The sequence below is a fragment of the Phoenix dactylifera genome, chromosome 1 (assembly GCF_051530095.1).
Source record: "Phoenix dactylifera cultivar Ajwa chromosome 1, Ajwa_hap1_PhDact_Kaust_v1.1, whole genome shotgun sequence".
Classification (NCBI taxonomy): domain Eukaryota; kingdom Viridiplantae; phylum Streptophyta; class Magnoliopsida; order Arecales; family Arecaceae; genus Phoenix; species Phoenix dactylifera.
The window spans coordinates 11,979,216-12,000,580 of record NC_143190.1 but is presented as its reverse complement, the minus strand read 5'-3'; the positions used below and the strand labels follow the sequence as shown (position 1 = coordinate 12,000,580).

General features: G+C 42.2%; 2 protein-coding genes across 5 annotated transcripts; both read right to left on the bottom strand.

Annotated features, from left to right (window-relative positions):
* LOC103710207 (uncharacterized) lies at positions 1-2,085 on the bottom strand. Its single transcript, XM_088720903.2, has 2 exons — positions 650-2,085; positions 1-575 (listed from the first exon to the last, which is right to left on the bottom strand). The coding sequence occupies exons 1-2, from the start codon at positions 1,913-1,915 to the stop codon at positions 102-104; spliced, it is 1,740 nt and encodes a 579-aa protein (XP_088577029.2). The 5' UTR covers positions 1,916-2,085; the 3' UTR covers positions 1-101.
* A 143-nt stretch (positions 2,086-2,228) lies between these two features.
* LOC103710181 (FKBP-like peptidyl-prolyl cis-trans isomerase family protein) lies at positions 2,229-20,438 on the bottom strand. 4 transcript variants are annotated; one of them, XM_008795819.5, is made up of 11 exons: positions 20,274-20,437; positions 20,031-20,183; positions 18,941-18,996; positions 18,796-18,851; positions 18,177-18,234; positions 17,154-17,228; positions 16,748-16,837; positions 15,303-15,380; positions 2,966-3,006; positions 2,757-2,866; positions 2,229-2,456 (listed from the first exon to the last, which is right to left on the bottom strand). In XM_008795819.5, the coding sequence occupies exons 1-10, from the start codon at positions 20,365-20,367 to the stop codon at positions 2,839-2,841; spliced, it is 729 nt and encodes a 242-aa protein (XP_008794041.3). In that variant the 5' UTR covers positions 20,368-20,437; the 3' UTR covers positions 2,229-2,456; positions 2,757-2,838. The 4 variants fall into 4 exon arrangements, with proteins under 4 accessions (XP_008794041.3, XP_088577027.2, XP_089786550.1 ...); XM_088720901.2 differs by lacking the exons at positions 2,229-2,456; positions 2,757-2,866; positions 2,966-3,006 and adding an exon at positions 3,013-5,093; XM_089930423.1 differs by lacking the exons at positions 2,229-2,456; positions 2,757-2,866; positions 2,966-3,006 and adding an exon at positions 5,131-5,372.
* Positions 20,439-21,365: the final 927 nt, after the last annotated feature.

Here is a 21,365-nt window from a genome sequence, read left to right as displayed (position 1 = left end):
TGGCATGATCACAACATGAAATATATTTATGATCAGAATTTACATGCAAGAGCGACAAATCTTTAGGTCGTCAGAGGAATTTTGCATAATAATTTGTGACATTAAAAGCTTCTTTCCAACACTGTCTCCCTGGCGCCGAGCCATCTCTCCGAGGAGGCTCGGTCTCGGTCGCACCATAGTCTAGATCTCCCCTTTCCTTTTGCCCAACCTTTAATCTTGTGGAGAAATCTTGGCTTCGTGGAGCCTGAATGAGGATGCTTCATTACTGCGAGCTCCATGGTGGCATCTCCAAGGTCTGCAACCGATGATGAACCATCTGAATCGTGGAGTTCCGTGATGCCATGATTAGACCGATCGTCTATTGGTAGTTCCACCACCAAATGGTCTCCCACCGGCTTCTCATCTTCTTCCTTCTGATTCACCAATACCTCATGCCTCAAGCATGCACCAATCCATCCTAGATAAATCATCTCCTCCATATCAGCATACCACTGTTCTCGGAACCGCTCTAGTTGATCTAACAATTCTTTCTTGCTCAGTCTCAGCGTGTCGTCATCTTCCATCATTAGCTCTTTCTCATCCTGTCAGAAAACAAGAAATCATTTGTTAGTTTATTTCCAGTAGATTAGTAGCAACGTTTGATGGATACATGAAAGATTAGTGTTCTCTGGTCGGGCTTTTCCTCTATTGCTTTGTCGTCGTGGTGCAGTTGATCGGCCAAATCTTTGATTTCTTTGATAGCTTGTTTCGACTCTTGTTTTGCCACAAACAGATCGACTTCTCTAGCATCAAGGTTCAGAGCCTGTTGGTGAATGAGGCGAGAATGCAGTCTATTTGTCTTTTGAAGCTTCTTCACCTTCCGCTGGAGCGATTTGAGGACATCCTTCATCGTGTCATACTGTTTCACAGCTTCTCGGAGCTCCACAATTGTATCCTCAAGCCTCTGATTTTGAGCTTCCAGAGACTCGAGTTTGAAACCCAAACACATGATTTGAAGCTTTTGGATTGCAGATTCCTGTTCTTTTAGATTGCAGTAGTGATAAATTCGGGAATCAAACTCATGTTCCTTCTCTTGAAGGGCAGCTATCTGGGACTTGAGAGTTTCGATGTCTTCTTCTAAATGGGGCCCATCCTGTGATTGCTCGATCGAAATCTCTCTCCTGTTGTTGGAGCGTTGCACCCTCATGATCTCCAGGGAACTAGAGTTATGCGAGCTTATCAAAGGCTCTCTGCTTTCTGGTTCTTGCTCCCCTTTTTCTTGGCACATGGAGGATGAGTTCAGGCCATGGGAACTAGACTTGAGAGCTTTGATATCTTCTTCTAAATTGGGCCCACCCTGGGATTGCTCGATCGAAATCTCTCTCGTGTTTTTGGAGCGCTGCACCCTCGTGATCTCCTGGGAACTAGAGTTATGCGAGCGTATCAAAGGCTCTCTCCTTTCTGGTTCTTGCTCCCCTTTTTCTTGGCACATGGAAGATGAGTTCAGGCCATGGGAACTAGACTTGAGCGTTTCGATGTCTTCTTCTAAATCTGGCCCATCCTGGGATTGCACGATCGAAATCTCTCTCTTGTTTTTGGAGCGTTGCACCCTCGTGATCTCCAGGGAACTAGAGTTATGCGAGCTTACCAAAGGCTCTCTCCTTTCTGGTTCTTGCTCCCCTTTTTCCTGGCACATGGAAGATGAGTTCAGGCCATGGAATCTCTCGCCCTCCCCATGCTCGTCCTGAGAAACGGAAATGGTGGAATCCATTTGTTCTTGGGGTGGACAAGTAGACTGGGTTGTTCCCTTTGTTCTACTATTTGTTGCGAGAGTGGATAGCACAAAACCGGCCAAGGGAAACGCTAATGGAATGGCAACCTTTAGAAGAAGAAGAAGAGGATTGATTTCCTCGGTTCTCTTCTTCTCCTTCTCCATAGAGAAAGGTTCGAAAATGCCATTGTCTTAATAAAGTAGTAAAGGTTGCGGGAGACATAAAGATTCTTTTCTATTGCTTTGCCCTGAGGTGACTCTTATTCCCTCTACGTCGCCTTGGGTTAAAACTACCAGCCACTCTCCCGCCAACGGGTTTTGGAATCCAGTTTGCTGCCTTTCTTTCTTTGCAAAACTCTTTGGGCTGGACCCCAAGCAAACTCCAAGATCGACTCTGCTTGGTCGTCAGACATGTCTTAAGCTCCTGCAATATATTAGCAGAACCCTGGTGTCTTGGAGAGAAATTACTAGTTCATTGGAGTTCAAAGGAGAAAATAGTGGCGTAAAACTTTCATAGAACAGCCAAGAAAGCAATAGATATATGCCATCAATAAAGCATATTGAATTGACTTCTAAAGAATAATTACAAGCTGACTTTCGACATACATTGAAACTGTTGTCATGCTATCTGGTTTTATTCTGTTGTGTACAAGATCGAATTACTTAATTTCACGTTGTTCCTTTGCCAAACAAATTCCTTGATTTCCTGCAGTGAAACAACAAATTTGTTTGAACTGCAAACATCAAATCTGCCGCCATACGAAGATGCAGACAAACTAAATTCATGCATGAAAAAATAGATGCATATTCTAATTATCGGTTCGGTAGGGAAAAGTTTGTATGTCCCTGTTATGGGGACAGGCATATTCTTCATACAATAGTGAGATGACTGAAATCCAGCCATGGTATAGCATATATTTGGATCATCAAATTTAAATAAGATATGGAATGAACAATTACGAGGCAGTCCCCAAAAGAATTAATTCCCTCTTTTATTGCAACTTACCACAATGATAAACAAATCAGGGGAACATTCGTAGTGCATTCCCTCTGTTCTAAGCCAGTGAGGCGAACAAAGGATATAATTTTCACCCTTCAATAAGCTTCACACTAGACCTGTAGAACACCTCAAAATTCAATAAACTCTGAAACAAAATTTTCAAACAGAGACAGAAAAGAATATAGGTGAAAATGCGGGTTAGTGTTGATAAATACCCAAAAGGACTTTGCTTGATTGCTAGAAGTTCAACATCTAACTGCAGCTTAAAAAAGAATACATGAGAGCCTTATTCAGAAATGCCGTTAATAAACAGCTAAGTATACATATATGAAGTGAAAGTAGACAATTCCCAAAAACAATCAGCAAAAGAAAAAACAACTTCAGTATTCAGTGATACTTCGGTAGAATCAGATGAAAGGACATGCAAATGCCCCAGTGAATCAAATAGAAGAAAACATAAAAATAGGATGAGCAGCAACACAAAATCTAAAATATGGGCTGTAAATTTTCATTACTTATCAACCAAACCAAGACTACCCACAGAAAAGGAAAGAAGAACGAAACTGGGACCCAACCTGAAGTAGGCCCTCTAGAAAAATCGAGTATTAGTTATTCATGATTGAAAGCAATAGCACCAAATTACTTATCATAAACAAATATTTTTTGTTAAGTTAATTTTCTAAATCTTTCTTGTATGATTCCTTAAGAAAATTTTGAAAGATAGAGCTTTTTATCCTTTTATTATATGCCCTTGTAATATCAGAGTTAAGACATCACAATAATAAACTGAACTAGATAGAAAACACAACCATACATAGGTCCATGGGGGTTCCTTGAAGATAAAATGATACTAGATATACTTAATTTTTAAATATCAAATGGTCACAGCTCACAAGCAAGCCTTGAGACAAGGGTACAGAATCCTAGAGAAAGGATGAATGGCAATGTCAACAGTATAGGAAGTCTCAGACTGGATTGATTTACACCTGCCAAGTGCATAGGCAGTTAAACAATGTTGAAGCACAAATGGTAATCATATGCTTTCAATTGTTCTAATGTGGAATTAATATGGGGAATGCATACATGCGAACAGCTTATTGCAAATGACAGTCACATTGAGGATACACACTTGTAAACATTTCTTTTCCTGAAGATATTTGGATAAAGGAATTAAAGAATATCCATGGATGATCTTTATGGAAGATTACTTCAAATAACTTAAAAAACTTCATTGAATTCATAGCTTTTAATTCTGCAAAGTAAATTTTTTATTCACCGCAATGATATATAATAAGTATAAAGGAAGCTTATCTAGCCTACAGCAAGAAGTTGAGAATGTAGGTTATGGTTCTTTTCTGGTTTTATTGGGTGCTCTAGCAGTGCCGATACAGAGCTCATCTTCAGCAACCAAGTTACCGAATTCTTGGTAATCATTGAGACATGGAATACCAACCAGGGCTTGGCTCAATGGTTGGTGCCTTGCCCTTCTTTGGAGGAAGTTACATTTTTGAGGTTCATCACATGTGATTTGTTGGTGGCATGGATATTCAGGTTCCCTGAAAGGAGCACTGTGTAGATGTGGAACTGAACTGCAGATGTGATGCGGCGATCATGTGCTCATATGTATTGCCATGGTGATGTGATCAATATGTGCATTCGCTGGCAGGATTGGCACGATTATGGGATATACACCCAATCACTGATTGAGCCTGGTTAGCGTAGGACCATCCTCCATAGTCCACCTCACTTCTGGTCTTCTTTTTTCTTTCTTCTCTTTCCTTTTTCTTCTTATTTTTGGGGGGTGGGGCTGTGCAGGAATTGGGGGAGGCGGGATGCGGGGGTTTGTGGGGCGGGGAAAGATTGTGTATGCAAAATGAGTACAAAGATCAATTTATCTATTTCTGCAAAGACTAGAATAGGTAGGTAAGGAATGAATCTATATCGTTGATCTAGCAATATGAAAGCTATCTATTTCTAAGATGTGGTTAATTAGCTTATATCTAATTGTTTCTTGGTCTTGATGGGTAATCTGTGGCAGTGAAGCTTCGTAATTTCAGCATGCATAGAATATTTATTTATTTATAATTGTTTATGCACGATACTTTTGTTGTGCAGAGAACACAATCATTCTCAAATGAGCTTTTGACAGATAGAGGAGAATTCAAGAAGCAACATCATATTATCAAGATTTTATCTTTTCCTCTGTGAAGGATATTCCCTTATAAAATGATTACATTTACAATACTCATGAATAGGTGCTGGAATAAACTGAAGCTACATCAACATAAGGAGAAGAAACTAGGTTCGGGTTCAGACTTGATGAAAAGTTGCTGCATCAACAATCTGTAAATAGGACCCCAAATATTAGAATATAATCTTTTTGAGGACAGACTAAAATTCCAAACAATTGGTCAGGAAAACATGCCAGAAAGGATGCTTTTTCAAACCTTATTTAGCAAGACTAATCAGCCATTTTCACATTCTGAACCATATATCTGCATCCATGCCCGTTTGCCCCTCATATTGTAATCAGGCCAGCACTTCATTTTAACGCCTTGCATGACAATCTACAGCAACGCCACTTTGAAATCCCAAACTCCTTATAGAGTTGGGATCTAAGACCTACAAGTCCAAGAGGGTGCTAAACACTACACTAAGCTCTTGGAAGGAGTCCAAGATATATTCTCCTTTATCAGAAATGATATTTTCAATGCTAAAAGCCTAAAACTGTGGGAAAACTGGCAAAATGGTTGGGCAAAATAGTTGATATCTAGGGAGACATTCATACTACATTACCAAGTAAAATGTTGGCTGAAATCGCCATATTACCTGTGCAACAATGGTTGTTCTAACAACTTACATCTAGCCTTGGAGCAGGCCAAATTTCTCAGATGAAGGAAGGGGGAAAAGTCTATACAAGCTCCAGAAAAGCAAGACCCACAAAAAAATCCAAGCATGTCCATACATAATTATGTGTATATGCTTAAGATTAGGTGCTTGCTATTTTATGGGGAGAGAAGATTTACATTTACTAGTGATATATACACACGTAGTAGAAGTTTGCAGGTCTATGCATATTTAACCCGACCAGTTTAACCTGTTTAAATCCATTTAATCTATTAAAAAATCTTTTAACCTGTTTAATCTGACTTGACTTTATTAATAAATGGGTTATGTGGGTCGGATTAGGTTACCTTGTTTTTGGCTAAAACGGATGATTCATACCATTCTAGTATGGATACATCCAATAAGATCAAAAAACAGCAAGTTCCGAAGCGCTCTATGCAACTCTCATTCCCCAACCCATAGGGTACCTCCGGAGTGACTCGCCACAAACGAGGTCATCCAGTCCGCGGCCCCATTAGCCTCTCTGAACACTTCTTGGCCTAGAAGGCCACATCGCCAATGATCATAGCTCGAATGTCCCGAAGAAAGGGGTGGCACCCTCCACCGCCGCTGGTGCCACCCTAAATCCAGCCAATCATCGTAGCCGAATCACCCTCAAGCATGACTGAACTAGCTCACAACATGTGCCATGGCCCAAGTCGGCCCATGCTACTCTCAGCTCCGCTCCAAAAATTGAGGTGTCGAAAATCCAGCAACCACCACCCTAGAGGTCGGGCCTCTGATGACGAAGCCAGCATCTCTCCTTCTGCCACCATCAAGCATGTATCCATCGAAGTTGATCTTGAGAAAACTTGGAGGTGGGGGCTACCAAGTGAAAAACACCGTCCGAGGCACTACACGAGCAAAGAAAGAGCCCCAAGTGCCTTGAGCTGTCAAAAGTCCATACGAAGGGTCCGCATGAATAATCTCAGCTGTCTGTACCCGGGCACACTCCACAATGAACCTCAAAGAAGGGCCACTCTCACCAAAAGTCCAGGCATTCCTGGTCAGCTAGATCTGGTAAGCAGTGTAGGTTGCCTTTATGACCATCTGCCGTGTCTAGGGAGTGTCGGCCCATCGACGAATCGCCTGCAGGAAGGGACCCAGGTGACTCCTTGTATCCGGTGGAATTTCGACAAACCTTCAGACCCCCCTCGCTTGCTCACACTAAAGCAAAGCATGGTCCACGGTCTCATCTATCTAGCAATCCTGACACTAAGGTTGGACGCCCAGTGCCCTTCCACTCAGCACTAATCTCGTCGGCGGTCGTCCCCAGGCCAACTTTCACAAGAATAATGCCACCCTCGGATGAAGACCAAATCTCCAGATCCAAGCATAGTCCGGCCCCGGCCGATGCTCCCTTTGGAGGACACAATAGATGTCTTTCACTCTAACACTGGGTCAGGTGGACGTGTTCCAAACCCTCACATCCGGACCGACAAACCTCAAGACCGAAAGTGACTGGATTCGCTCTGCTAGATGCTCTCTAGATAACTGATCGATCCTGTAGATATCTCACTCCGCCCCCTCCAACCGAAGCAGATCACAAACCCGGAGTCTATCCATAGCCTTGACGTTGACCATGGTCGGCCAGAGTCTCATTGGAAGAGAATCCATCTAGGGGTCCACCACATCCACACTCTGCCCATCGCCAATCAGCCATCTGGAGTTTGCCAAGGCAGTGGGCACATATCTACAAATCTTTTGCCACAGGTAGGAGCACCTCCAGCTACTCGAAGCCATCCCACCGGTCCGCACCCGACCGTACCGAGCCGTCATCACTTGACTCCAGAAACACTGCGGCTCAAGGACAAGCGTCATCGCATGTCGAGCAATCAGCGCATCTCTCATCTCCAGAAGGGACTGCACCCCCGGTCCTCCCTCATGGATCGGCATGCAGATCCTCTCCTAGGCCAACAGATGTACCCAATGGTCGCCACCATGCGAGCCCCAAAGAAAGGTTCGAAGGAGCCGCTCAATCCCCGTCAGCACAATCTTCGAAATAGCAATATTGGACATGAGGTAAATTGGCATGGAACTCAAAACCGACCTGACTAGCATCAACCTGCCTATCATGGATAGCGAGGACGCCCTCCAGCCATTTCTGGACACGTTGCACCAAACTAGAGCACTTCAACACCTGTAGCCTCCTCCCTATGATGGGAACACCCAAGTAGCTCCACAACCCATCTTGCTCCCTCATTCTGAGGAGCCTCGTGATCTTCTGCCTCACCCGTGGCTCCGCCTTCGAACTAAAGCAAATGGTAGACTCGTGAAGATTCACCCTTTGCCCTAAAGCCTTACAGTAGTCCGTTAGGACCCTCTTGAGAGCCAGCGCATCTCTCGCCCTCGCCCTAACCAGGAGGAGACAATCATCTGCAAAAAGTAAGTGAGAAATCGATTGGGCATCGGAGGCTGGTGCATAAGCCTCCAACTTTCAATTCCGACAAGCGGCCCACAGGGCACAGAAAAATATGTCAGCATAAATAATGAACAAATACGAGAACAAGAGACAACCGTGGCGAAGCCCGATGGTGAACCGGAAGAAGGGCGACTCGTTAACCAAAATGGAGAAGACTTGGCCCCTGCACCCAGCCTAGGAGCTAAGCAATCCAGGTCTCTTAGAACCCAAAACTCTCCAACACACGCCTGAGAAAGCCCCTCATATGCTGTCATAAGCCCTCTGCATATCCAGCTTCACTTCCATCAAACTCCGTCGCCTCGGGGCCCGCTGTAGGTTCCACATCATCTCTTGAACAATTAAGACATTGTCAGTAATGTTCCGGCACCCCATGAAAGCCCCTTGTTCCTGACAAATGATGTTGGGCAGCAAGGGCTTTATCCTGCCCACCATGATTTTCGCCACAAACTTGTAGACCGTACTGCACAGGCTGATAGACCTGAAATGGCTGAGCTCCGTCGCGTCCTAACGCTTCGGAATAGGAGTGACATAGGTAGCCTTCCAGTCATCCACCATCGACATTTTTCTGAAGAACAGCTGGATTGCCTCCACTGCCCTTCGAATGATGCACCAATACCTGCTAAAGAAGGAGGAAACCCGCCCAGCCTGGGGGCTTTGTCATCTGCCAGAGCCCAAACAACCTCCTGCACCTACATCTCCAACACTGCCCGGATCAAGGTTGCATTCTCTGCCGCCCCAACTTCAACTTCTAACTGCGGAATATGGCCAGCCACCTTAGAGCCGTTGTTCTCCATTCACCTGGACCTAAAGAAATCGACCAGAACCTGTCTAATCGTACTCTCCTCCACCCACTGCCCTATCCCATCTCTCAGGGATCGGATCATGTTCCTTTGCCTCCTGATGATGATCGTCCGGTGGAAGAACCGAGTATTCCTGTCGCCCTCCTTTATCCACTGGACTCTAGATTTCTGTCTTCAAAAAATCTGTTGCCGCAATAAGGAGTAGTGCGTAGCTAGCTGCTGCCGCAAGATAACCATATCAGCCTCTGGAAACTCTATCATCCCTCTCTTAGAGGTCAACGATAGACGCTTCCACCTCTAGCCTTCTGAAAATGTTGCCCACCACCTCATGGTTCCACCTGCGAAGCCTCCGCTTGGTAAGCTCCAACCTGCGCGAGACCCTCTACATAGCATCACCTCGCCGCGGTGCCCTCCAGGCCTTCCGAACAATGTCCCAGGCTGGGAATACGACAACCACACCTTCTCGAAGCGGAAGGGGCTGCAACGGCCATAGCAAGAAGCAGTATTGATCAAAAGTGGGCAGTGGTCCGAAGCAATCCGGAGCAGATGACAAACATGGTAGACAGAAAAGCGAAGAATCCAACACGGATACGCACCGGCCTTGTCGACCCACTCCCACACCCTAGCACGGCTGGATCAGTTGTTGCACCAGGTGAATCTCGGCCCAGAAAAATCGAAATCCACCAATCCATCCCCGTCAGCAAGTTCCAAAACTCCCTTCTCTCCACTTTATTAGTGTAGGCCACGCCGCCTCTTTTCTCACTAGACCCCTGAATGCAGTTGAAATCATCCGCCACCACTATCGGGACACTCTGGGAGACAAGGTTGGTGATCTCACCCCAAAGAACTCTTCTCATCCTGTAGTCAGTACTAGCATTCACACCACACAGAACCCAAGGAGCTTCATTAGGCTTAGAAATAACCATTACAACCTGCTGAGAGCAGCTGTGAAAAATATCTACCGTGGCTACCCTCTGCTTCCATAGCACCAAGATACCCCCAGGCAACTCCTGAGACTCCACTGCAAAGGACTCCCAAAGGGCCGCAAGGCGATGCTGCACTCGACGGACGCCATCTCCAGAAAGCCGCATCTCGCACAAGAAACAAACATCTGAGTCATTCACATGGACCAGTCTTTCAAATGAATTATAGAAAGAGGGCTTAGCCACCCCCATATAGTTCTATGCAAAAAATCTTCATTCCACACCATCCTGTCGATCGAGCCCCGACTTGTGCCCACCTAGAGCTTCCGATCCCTTGACTCCAAGCTGGGCCGGCCCATCACCCAGCCCATCCTACTCACCTGAACTAGCACTCTCCTCCATCAACGCCAACTTCACCCTCTGCACAACAGTCAAATGGTTCAAGGTCTCCACAGCACAGCTAGGGGCCACCCGACCAGCCTCTAGTCCTCCGTCATCTGCCGCCTACACCGTCACCTGCCCGTCCGGCCTAACCACCCAAGCTCCGCGACCCAACTTCTCAAACTGTCGTCCCCCAACAAGTTTACGTCCGGCACCTTCTCGGGGGCTCGTGTCGGCAAAGACTGATGGAGATTAGAGGTCGTCGGAGGCAGGAACGGCACCCGGGCCACTATTGCCGAGGAAGACACCAGCGAGGAGGCGGAGAGCTGGCCAGCCCCCAGCTCCCCAACTCCCAAGCCCCGGTCAAGCCCAGCCACCTCGGGCACTGAAGGCGCGCCCAAGTCATCCACCGATGAGGCCCGACCCGCGCTCCCGAGCTGGCCCCCTGCAGTTCGATCCAGACCTGAATTAGATGCTAGGCTTCTAGGCCATTTATTGGGCGGGCCCGGCTCATGTCTACCATCAGAATCTTTGGGTCGGCCTACCCCTGGCCAGTTAAGAGCCCCGCATCCTCCACCTGAGTCCACCAGGCCAGAGAGCAGGTCGAAGCATGAGCCGACCTGGCACCGATACTAGGTCGACCCCAAGCTCGATCCCGAGTCGCCACGCTCTTCGGTCGACCGCTCCTTCAGAAGCGAATGCCAACGAACCACCTTCGCCGCTTCTACCAGTCGTCCGAGTCCGACGAGGAGCCAGGCAAACTCGGACAGTCAAAAGGAGACTACGGCCTAGAGGAAGACGACTCGGGCATGGACTTGGTCGTCTTCCTCGGCCGCAGCAATCCCTTCGCTGCACGTGGCGGTCGAATCCGCATCGCCGCCAACCAGGGGCCGAAAATCGGCCTCTAAGTCTCCTCCCCCGAACTCAAATCCGGCTCTCCGAGGTCGCCGCCGGTCTCCACCAGCAGGGGTCCACGGCTGATCATGCCCCTCCTTCGCCAGCACCGGCGCCGGAAACTTGCATCCCGCCTCTACATGCCCGATTCGCTTGCACCTAAAACAAAACTCCGGCACATTGTCATAAACAAAGGGTTGCCACAGCACCCTCATCTTCCCCTTAATTTGGACTCCAGGCAGCAGCAGCACGGTGGCGTCAATGGCCACCTTCACCCAAGTGAACCCCATCATCCTCTGTTGCTCTGTGATTCCGTCGATGGCGAGCGGCCGACCCACCACCGCCATGATTCGGAGAATGGTCTCGCTCGACCAATACTCCACTGAAAGTCGGAACAGCCGGATCCAGACCACCGCCGTCTTCATGGCGTCCAGGTCTGGCACAAACTCAAGAACCCACGGCTCCATGGCCAGGAACTGGCCCGCCACCACCCACAACCCTCCGATGAAAGCCCGATCCCGATCCGCCATCAACTTGAACCGGAGCGCAAGGCGGTCGTCAGCAAGGGGCACCGCTTCCACGTCAGCCTCAATCTTCCCCTGGATCGTGACATCATAGGCCACCCAGTTCGTCAGCACCTGACTGTCGAGACTCCGGACCACCACCGCATGGCCCTCCCAGCTTCCACCCGCAACGGCTTCAGCCACCGCCTTCTCGGCCCTCGTCTTCTCCTCTATCTCCGCTATGCACGAAAATCAAAGCAATCGCCCCTCAGAGCGAACTAGCCGTTACAGCTCGGGTTACTTTAAACAGGTCTAATTTTGACTATATAGTAATCACACATATAGTGACCACCGAGCCATTTTTATGGTCACTATATTAAACATAGGAAATTAAAATTAATGACAGATTATCCTGTCGTTCATTTTTTATTATAAGGGTTGATTTTTGTGTTTCCATATAGAGAGCAAGAACCATTTTGGGGACACTTTATTAAAAATAGTAAGGGAAATGTAACAATAGATTCCCTTTATGGTTCATTAATTATATTAAGACACAAACTTCATATTTCCATATAATGAATATAGAATCATTTTGTGAACACTCTCTAATTAGAAATGAAATTAAATAATATATCGCTAAGCAGTTTTATTCATATTATATTAAGGCCAAAATTTCATGTTTCCTTATAGTGACCATGAAATCGTTTTAGGGTCACTATGTGAAACATGGCAAAAGAAATTTGATGACAAGTCTCTTTGTAGTTTATTGATTACAACAAAGCTTCAATTTCATGCATTAGTATAATGACTGTAGAATCATTCTACAATCATTATAAGAAAAATGGAAATGAGATCATTGATTCCCCCATATTATCATGTCGGCATATGAAAAATGGAAATGAAATAAAACGACAAGCTACTTTGTGGTTCATTGTTTTTCCCATTTGATGACCGCAAAACATTCCACGGTTGCCATGAGAATTCTGGGAAATGAGATTTAATGATAGATCCCTCTGTAATTTGGCAACTAGGTTGAAACTGTATTTCTTTATGATCACCAGAAACCAGAAAAACATTGTGGTCTGATAGGCTCCATTGTTGTCTGATAGGCTCCTCTATAATTCATTGACTATAATAAGACCTAACTTTCCTTTTCCATATAGTGACCACAAAACCATTTTCACATGAAATTGATCCCTTTGTAATTCATTGATTACATTTAGGCTCAAATTTCATGTTTCCATATGATAACCATATGACTATCTTTTGGTCAACATGTGAAACATGGAAAAAAAATTACATGACGGGCCCTTTGTAGTTCATTGATTATGATAAAAACCCAAAATCTCTCATTTCCATATAGTGGCCACAACTATTCTAGGATCACTATCCATGAGTAATAAAATTTCCTGAAATATCTTTCTGTTGTTTGTTCATTAAAATAAATCCCAAATTTTGTGTTTTGATAAAATTAATCTGGAATGACTATATGAAACACAGGAAATGAAATTTAATGGTATGTTCCTCATTACTATCTAATTTTATTGAACCCAAATTTTGATTTCTAAATAGTGTAATTAAATGGAACAAGGAAAATGAAATTTAATAGCAGGTTCTTCTATAGTTCACTAATTATAGTATAGCTAAAATTTTGTGTTTATATGCGCTGATCACAAAACCATTTGGGTGCGTTGGAGGTCAAGATTGTGTGCTTTGTCGACAAGCCCCCGAGACCATCCAGCACTTTTTTCTTTGGTGCAGTTTTGTGCAGTCTCTCTGGATGAGCCCCAAAACAGATTTCAGGTTAAAGGAAGACTGCCTTCAGCGAAGTCATTGTGGAATGTTTGGAGGTTGAGGCGGGCTCCTACTTGAAAGAGGGCTGGTTGGGATTATGCCATGGCAGCACTGTGCTGGGCAATTTAGAAGGAGCAGAAGAATCAACATTTTGCATGGAGGCGGCATCAAGCTCATCCAGTTCTGCATCATATTTTCTTCTTCTGCAAGAATAGAGGGGGATGAAGGCATCATCCAGGAAAACTTCAAGCATGGACCGAGTTGTTTATGGGAATGCACCAGCACACTCACCCCCAGCACGCCAACAGGGTACCCTGGCACGTTGAGGGACTGCTTTCTTTTTGGCGTGGACAGGTCTGGTCAGTAGTTGGTTTTAAAGTGACGTCTTGGTCCCTTTATTTGCGAGTTAAATTGGTTTTAGGGTTTTGGTGTTGCTTCTGATAGAGGCCTGCGGTGGAATTGGAGTCCCAATTGTGCCGGGCGATTTGAAGCTTTTTTTTTTCATTGAGGGTTGGCTTCTGACCCTACTCCCAGGACTCTTAGACTGAGACCTTTTGTCTCTTTTTTCATCTACTAATAAAATGAGTGAGGGAACTGGAAGTTTTCCCCCAAGTTGCTCATAAACTAACCACAAAACCATTTCGTGGACAATATACGAAACATGGAAATTGAAATTTAGTGGATGGCTCCTTTGTAGTTCATTGATTACAATAAATCCCAAATTTCGTAATTTTGTGGTCCCATGTACTGACCATTCAACCATTCAGCGGTCACTATATGAAATGTTGAAAATGTCCTTTCAATATCTGCAATTAATATATAAACTCCCTTGGCAAAATTCCAATTGTATCTAGCTCAAAACGTCGTGAAAAGCTATAGACATAATTTAGTGAAGATTTTCTTTCGATTTTAGGAAAAGCATTGCAATTTTTAGAAATATCAGATTTCAATGATCTTGGATTTGTTGGGAAAATGTCTCCAATATCGGAAATTGATATCTCATAGCTCTCGATGAAATTCGCATGTTTTCTGCAATGTTTTAAAAATGCTGAAGTGGTATGCTTGCAGTCAGGTCACTGCATACTGTGCATACATGGTAAGGGCACATATACAGCCACATATGCGATTTGATTTTTTAAATATTTAAAAATAAATAAAAAGCATAAGCATATATACATAGCAAAAAATTAGAAATTAATCCAAAAAACTCAAAAAAGATAATAAGAACTAAGTACACATATTCAGACTGATTTGAAGTTTGGGAGTGTACATTCTAAGTTCTAGCATAACACAACATGTTAATCTAATAAAATGACAATGTCATCCTATGAAGTATAGACCATGCTAAAACTTGCAAAATGGAGTAAACTATAACTTGCCACAAAGTATAGTTAGAACTTTGAAGTCCATATTTCATAAACAAAAGTGACAAATTGTGGGTTTAGAACAAAGTTTAGACTTTGAAGTACATTGCTCATAAATGAAAAGGACATAATGTATAATACTTAAGGTATGCAGGAGAATATATACAGTATGCAGGTGCCAATGCAGCCTCATATGCGGGTCTGCGGGCAAATATGCAGCCACCAAGAGTATGTGACCCACTTATGCGGCCCAATGCCTAGAGGGATCGCATATGGCTTATGCACTGCAATTCAGGGGCTGCCTCTTCATATGCGACCACATAACTTTTTAAAATAGTGGTTTTCTGAGTCAAAAAGTGGCAAAAAAAGTTATTACTGTAACTTAGTGACAATTTTCTTCCAAATTTTTTGAATTTGTCATATTAGGAGCCTTTTAGAGAGTACTTTAGATGTCCATCATTTCTTCACTTAGACTCAAGGGCCATGATCACAATTAGGTGCACTCAAGATTTGGGTGTGTCACTCATATTTGATAAATGGTTTGACTTTAAACTGCTTTGACAGTGAATAGACAATATTGCTTACCTCAATTGTTGCATTTGGTGGAATCTCTTGAACTCCTTTACTTCCATAAGCTAAACCAGGCGGAACAATCAGCAATCTCTGAAAATCACATGCCCATAAATCAGTGTACAAAGTAAAAGAAACAAAGAGAGAATGTTTGAAGATGGTTATATTTACATTAAACAATATTACACACTTAAAGGCTGCAGAATTACTGGGTGTCTAGACACTTTGGTTTAAAACTCTTTGTTACAGCACTAAGTTTTGGTCCACAAATAAGTTGAAGTATTTATATGGTTGACTATTTCTTATGGTGTATCTGACATGACCTTAGTTGCTTCTTTCCTCATTCTATTTTTCACCGTCTCAGAATCTAATGCACAATTATGAACATTAGATTCAATATGCATCAGCTACAATCCCCAGAAAAGGACTGGATCATCTAGTATACAATAGAAAATTCTTCTTTTTATCTCACTTTAGTCCAAACATGCATGTCCACACCCACACACAAGTTGTCTACTGTACAAAATTATGCAAAGCAATGGTCGTAAGTTCAGCCAAGAATGGAAGCCAAAATGGAATTCAAGGATCGATGGCCTCAGCAACAATATCAAATGATTGAGTGACTTGATGTGATCATATGCCAGCCACCTAAATCCTACCGATCAACTATCTACCTATCCAAAAACAGCCTTACTAGCTAAATGATTACTAAATTCTTGACAGAAGGAAGAAAATTGGGTGTGTAAGGTAGATTTTCAGACTCCAATTTTATCAACATAGTTGGAAATACTGATAAACCTCAACAATGGGAGTGCTATGCCACCTCCAAGACAATTGAAATACCACAAAAAATGTATATTAATTAGGAGTATAGTGCTTGAATTATAAGTTTTCTCACATAGTGGTATCGAGATTTAAGCTTTATCAATTAAGGGAAAGGTAGAGTGTGAGGATAAATATCTTATATAATGGATGTTTTCATGACAAACAAGATGGAGCCAGAACCTCTCTAGATTTGACTGGTCTAAAATTTCTTCCATTTAGAACTACTGTTGAAAATTCACCATACATTCTGCTAAACCTAACGGATCCATGTATACACGATGGAAATGGCTTCAGGCAACAACAAGTAAGATTCTTATGCAACTAGGGATCAAATGTCTTCCAACAGAATAGTCTACTAGGATACGAAAGCTAAATCTGCAGGTCATCTAGAAATCCATTATAATATTTAGTTGAAAACGATGCAAATGCAAAGCAAACTGCCTCAATTATCCACATCACGAGTTTGAAGACAGAAATCCTATGTTGAAGATAGAGTTTGACTATCATCTACATTCTCAACATGACCCTTGAAGAACCTCTTAAAATACTTTATCCTAGTTAAAACCAATAATATGAACGTAAACACAACCATTTCCAAAAATAGTTGGAGGTATATAAAGTGAAATCAGTCAGACCTGGCCCCCGACTCGCATTCCTTCAACCCCCAAATCTAATCCTTTCAAGACGGTTCCTTTCTCAGATTGGCCAACATCAAAACCATAGGGCTGCAGAGAGTCAGACAGCTTTAGTAATGAGAAAGATGTACTTCTAGGGCTACAAAAATTTACTGAAGCATTACATTCTTCAGAATTCATGTTAAACCATGAATTACATCTGAAGTCAACTGCAAAAGAAACTATTATACAAAAAGAGCAAGATATCACGCTGCATAAAAATAAAAAACCATGAAAAGTGGACCACTGTCATATGTTGATCAAAAATGATTTCTTTTGGGTATAGAAAACTTATAACAATCATTAAGATATCCTTTTTTAGGGGAAAAAAACTATAGTTGACAGAGGTGTGCGTAATCTACCATACCGTTCCACCACCAACACCAAGCCCTTGCCTACTAGTCATAAAAGTTATACCTTTCCACTTCGCAACATAATGTACCTACAACAATAATGATGACCAGCATATCCGTCATGTATGAGGAAAGAGACAGATAAATAAGAAGCAAAGGTTGAAGGAAATATATGGAATAATTTTGGACTTCTGAAACATGAGTTATATTTTAAAATATGTCAATGATACAAAATTCAAAATTAAAATGTTTACAAAAATAAAAAAATAAATTTTGGAATGACCGAAAAGATTGTAAGTACTTGGACAAAATTATTAGATCAATTAGGGGAAAATACATTTTAGAATTTCACTGTAAGAATATGGCATGGATCTGCTTCATTTTTATAAAGATGATGATCATTTTGGACAGAATTGTTGAAACAGATATTCATCTACTTTTCACCACATTTTAACTGTCATTTCTCAGTTAAGCAAAAAAGAAAAAGCTATCCTTACCAAGAAAAGATAAACCAAACAGGCAAGTCTGATGAAATCAAAATAGATATATATATTAAAAAAATATCAGTAATGAACATTAAATGACATGACACTATAGTACAAGTTCAACACACCAACCTAGTATCACAGACCACATCGAGCTTAACATTGCCCACAGTCTGCATTCATTGATTGGACTAGCTGATCAAGGTGAGTTCTTGCAATTGTTGTTTCAATGAAACTGACAGTATAAAGATAAGAAATACAATTGGATAAGAAATACAATTGGACTGTAGAGCACCTTTAGATCTGTTGGTGTATTATAGACTTTATGTACAGCTACAGACAGATACTTCAGGGAAGCCTCATTCAGCTAGAATACTCATGCATGCATGTATGCATGCATTCAGGCACATGTCAACATACAAATGCATGCTTGTAGGTGTACATTTATGATGTCACATAAACATATTTGCATAGTAGAAATTATGGTACATCATCAACATTCAGTCCTGCAAGTGATAAGATAATAAAGTTTGCTTACAGCAACAATCATACCGCAACGCGTGATCCTTTCACGGCTTTAGGCCCACCTCCAACCTTTAAATCATAGTACCTAGTTAAAAGTGATAAAATAATGAGAGCGAGAGAGAGAGAGAGAGGATTCTGCAAAGCAACAATACCTAAGTAATGCTGTACACTTTAGAAATGGCAAACACAAACAGAAACAACTAATATTCTCACAAAATTCATAATGACAATTAGGAATTCTGCGTAGTATATACAAAAATGTTAACTTCTTGGCATATACAAGTTCTAGTACCAAGCAGCATTTTTTCCACTTATTTTACACATGAAGTTGCCAATATCAGAAAAGGATATCTAGGTAACATATAAATATAACTAAATAAGTGTGACCCAAAGCCAAGAATCCATTAATTCAAATATTTCTTGGATACAACTAACTTGAATATAGGAGAACATTAGTGTGGAAAATAATGTGACTTATCATCTGAGATGCACCAAAAACCAAAGAAATTAATATGCCTGATCTTGCTTCTTTTTAAGAAGTGATCTTATTTACCACCAATAGTAATTGTAAGCCTAAATTAGGTTTAACAAAATAAATAGGCAGGACTATTGCATCAATATTAATAATTAAAAGAGATATACTAACTTCAGACCATTTGGAAGAGTAGTGAAATCACTCTCAGGTATCTTTGCTGCTCTAAGCTGCAAAAGAAAGGAGAAATAATGCTTATCCAGAGCATCTTTTGTTGTTTCCCGAGTCAATACAATTTATGGATTAGCAACTTTCTTACAGCTCTTCGACTGGTGGAAACAGCATCAGATTTGCCACAAACATTGAGCCCAGCAGCTGAATTAATATGAAAACCAATGCTATGTTAGATCAGAAATCACTTGCAACTAAATACAGATAAAGCCGATTTCTTCCTTTCTTGCGAATATTTCAAACAACAATTACTCAAGTCTAATTTCCTAGCTCACCCCATCCTAAAATGAAATAAAATTATTCCACCTTTATTACAACTACAGAGTTTACACATATCATGTTCCAACCCCCAAATCTGTTGCCTTGCATCTTGCCTAGTACGCACAAGGCAACATGTAACTAAAAGAACAAAACAACCTAATATACTACCTTGTGCAGTATTGCATTTCATCTAATTCTTCGAAATTAGAAGACCATAGAAATGTGAAAAGGAAAACAAAAAAATCTAAATTTTGAGTTACGCAGAAGTAAATGTTGCGATCTGAAAAAGCCATTGTTCTTCTAATTCTATTATTATCTCTGTTCAATAGAAGGCAATGCCTAGTAAGAAAAATATCAGACTAGAGAAAAGAAAACCATGCAAGAATGTTAATATCCAAAAATAGGGCATAAGTTAAACGATAATCTAATATCACATTCTTTTGGGATGAACCCAAAAGTTATATGACGGGGAAAATACATCAAATCAGCCAATTTCTCATCGAACTACGAAAAATCAAACAGAAATTAAAGCCAAGCATTGTCGAAGAGAAATCTCGGGGAAGCTATCATATCTTACATTAACAGCGTATTAGATCTGCCAATTTCTAATTAGAGAAAAAACTGGAACAACAAACAGAACATAAAGCAAGGCATTATCGAATTGAAGTCTTGGGCACCATTCCTTTTTCAGGTATGTTCCAAGAACCATTTTTTTTAAAAAAAAAAGATTATGAAAAAGTAAAAAGAAATAAAAGCAAGGCATTGTCAAAGTGCAATCTTGGGCGCCATTCTTTTTCTTTCTATTTCCCAGTATGTTTCAAGAATTCAAGAATCAGCGCGATCTTGAAAGAGAGGGCTAAAAAACTAATCTTGTGCTACAAAGAAAGGAAGAAAAAACCCATCAAAGCGGGGATTACCTGAAGCTAGGAGAAAGCCCAAGAACCATCTCCTTCCATCTGCCGGAAGAACCTCAGAAAAGACCGAACTCATACCCGCCGGGCTCGCAGATGGGTCTTTGGAGCAGCGACATGGCAAAGACGCCAACTTTCGCTTCTTGAGGAGCGTTCTTGCTGCGGTATTGGAAGGAAAGAATCCAGAATCATGTAACAAGATTAGAGAAAGCGGCAGAAAGAAGGGAAAGAGGGGGAGTAGCGGGGTACCAGAGGATGGGAAGAGGCTCGGGTGGTGGAGAGCGTCGAGACGAGAGCTTGGTAGCCGCTGTTGCTGACCGAACGGAAGAAGGGAGAGCTCCATGGTGAGGAAAAGAGAGAGGGGCGAGCGGCTGAGAACAGCAGGATCGATTCCTTTATTTCCCCCGCCTTATGAGTCATGATAATGTTCGCAAGCAAGGCTCTAAATCGACCGTTCGAAAATAGGGACTGGGTTGTGTCTTTCGCGCGAAAGAAGGATTCACCTTCCTTCGCGCGAATCGACCGTTGGATCGCCCAAATCGACCGTTGCTTCAAGAGCTGTGCAGGCGGACGAACGGTACGTACGACTGCTTTGCGATCTGTGCATAGTGCGATCCGATGGGCGAAAGATACAAATCGACGGTTCGAAAAAAAACTTTGTTTTATGTTGAAATAATTGGGCCAGCCCAGTTGAAACTTTGGTTTCGCTTAGCCCAAGTCCAGCCACGATATATTACTATTCGTGAACAAAAGAAATTTTCCTTGGGTGGATTAAGTGAAATTTATAACTTTTCCATTTTTAAGCAGCAAGGTAAAATTTAAATAGATGGGTAAATGGTAGATTGTTGTTGAAGAGAAATAAATAGCTGTGCTGTTCTCTTTTTCTTTTTTTAACCATGCAACCAATCATCATGCACCAACTCCTTACATCAGATAGTATCTGTTCGCCTATGTAGCTCACAATTTTTAAGAGCATGCGTAAATCTCGGTCCAAATCTAGCCCTCATGCTACAGGAAGAAAAAACGATCCATGAAGGTTTTTTTCTTTTTCTCTACAATATTTGAGCTGGAAAGTGGTATTTGGATTTTTTTTTGTAACAAGCTGGAAGGTATTTGGTTGATAGAGCAATATTTAAATGGGCAGCCCATTCTCCTACAAAAATTTCAACCCAATCTACAGGAATATTCAAATAGTCCGTAATTATTGTAGATCTTCTACTCTCTCTTTTTTTTGTGGTAAAAACGGCATATCATATAGTTCTCACATGAGTACAGTCAAACAAGTCACAGAAAGAAAATGATACAAGGAAGAAGGGATATCAACACTCGTCCAAATAAACT

What these genes read in the sequence shown, in the direction of transcription:
- LOC103710181 (XM_089930423.1), bottom strand. Translation starts at nt 20,367, where the DNA reads ATGGAGCTCTCCCTTCTTCCGTTCGGTCAGCAACAGCGGCTACCAAGC. An exon ending in GGGCTTTCTCCTAGCTTCAG is followed by an intron (nt 18,997 to 20,030) that starts GTAATCCCCGCT and finishes ATATTAATTCAG; the next exon opens with CTGCTGGGCTCAATGTTTGT. An exon ending in CACCAAATGCAACAATTGAG is followed by an intron (nt 5,373 to 15,302) that starts GTAAGCAATATT and finishes TTGGACTTGTAG; the next exon opens with GTCTTAGATCCCAACTCTAT.
- LOC103710207 (XM_088720903.2), bottom strand. Translation starts at nt 1,915, where the DNA reads ATGGAGAAGGAGAAGAAGAGAACCGAGGAAATCAATCCTCTTCTTCTT. An exon ending in AGAGAACACTAATCTTTCAT is followed by an intron (nt 576 to 649) that starts GTATCCATCAAA and finishes TGACAGGATGAG; the next exon opens with AAAGAGCTAATGATGGAAGA.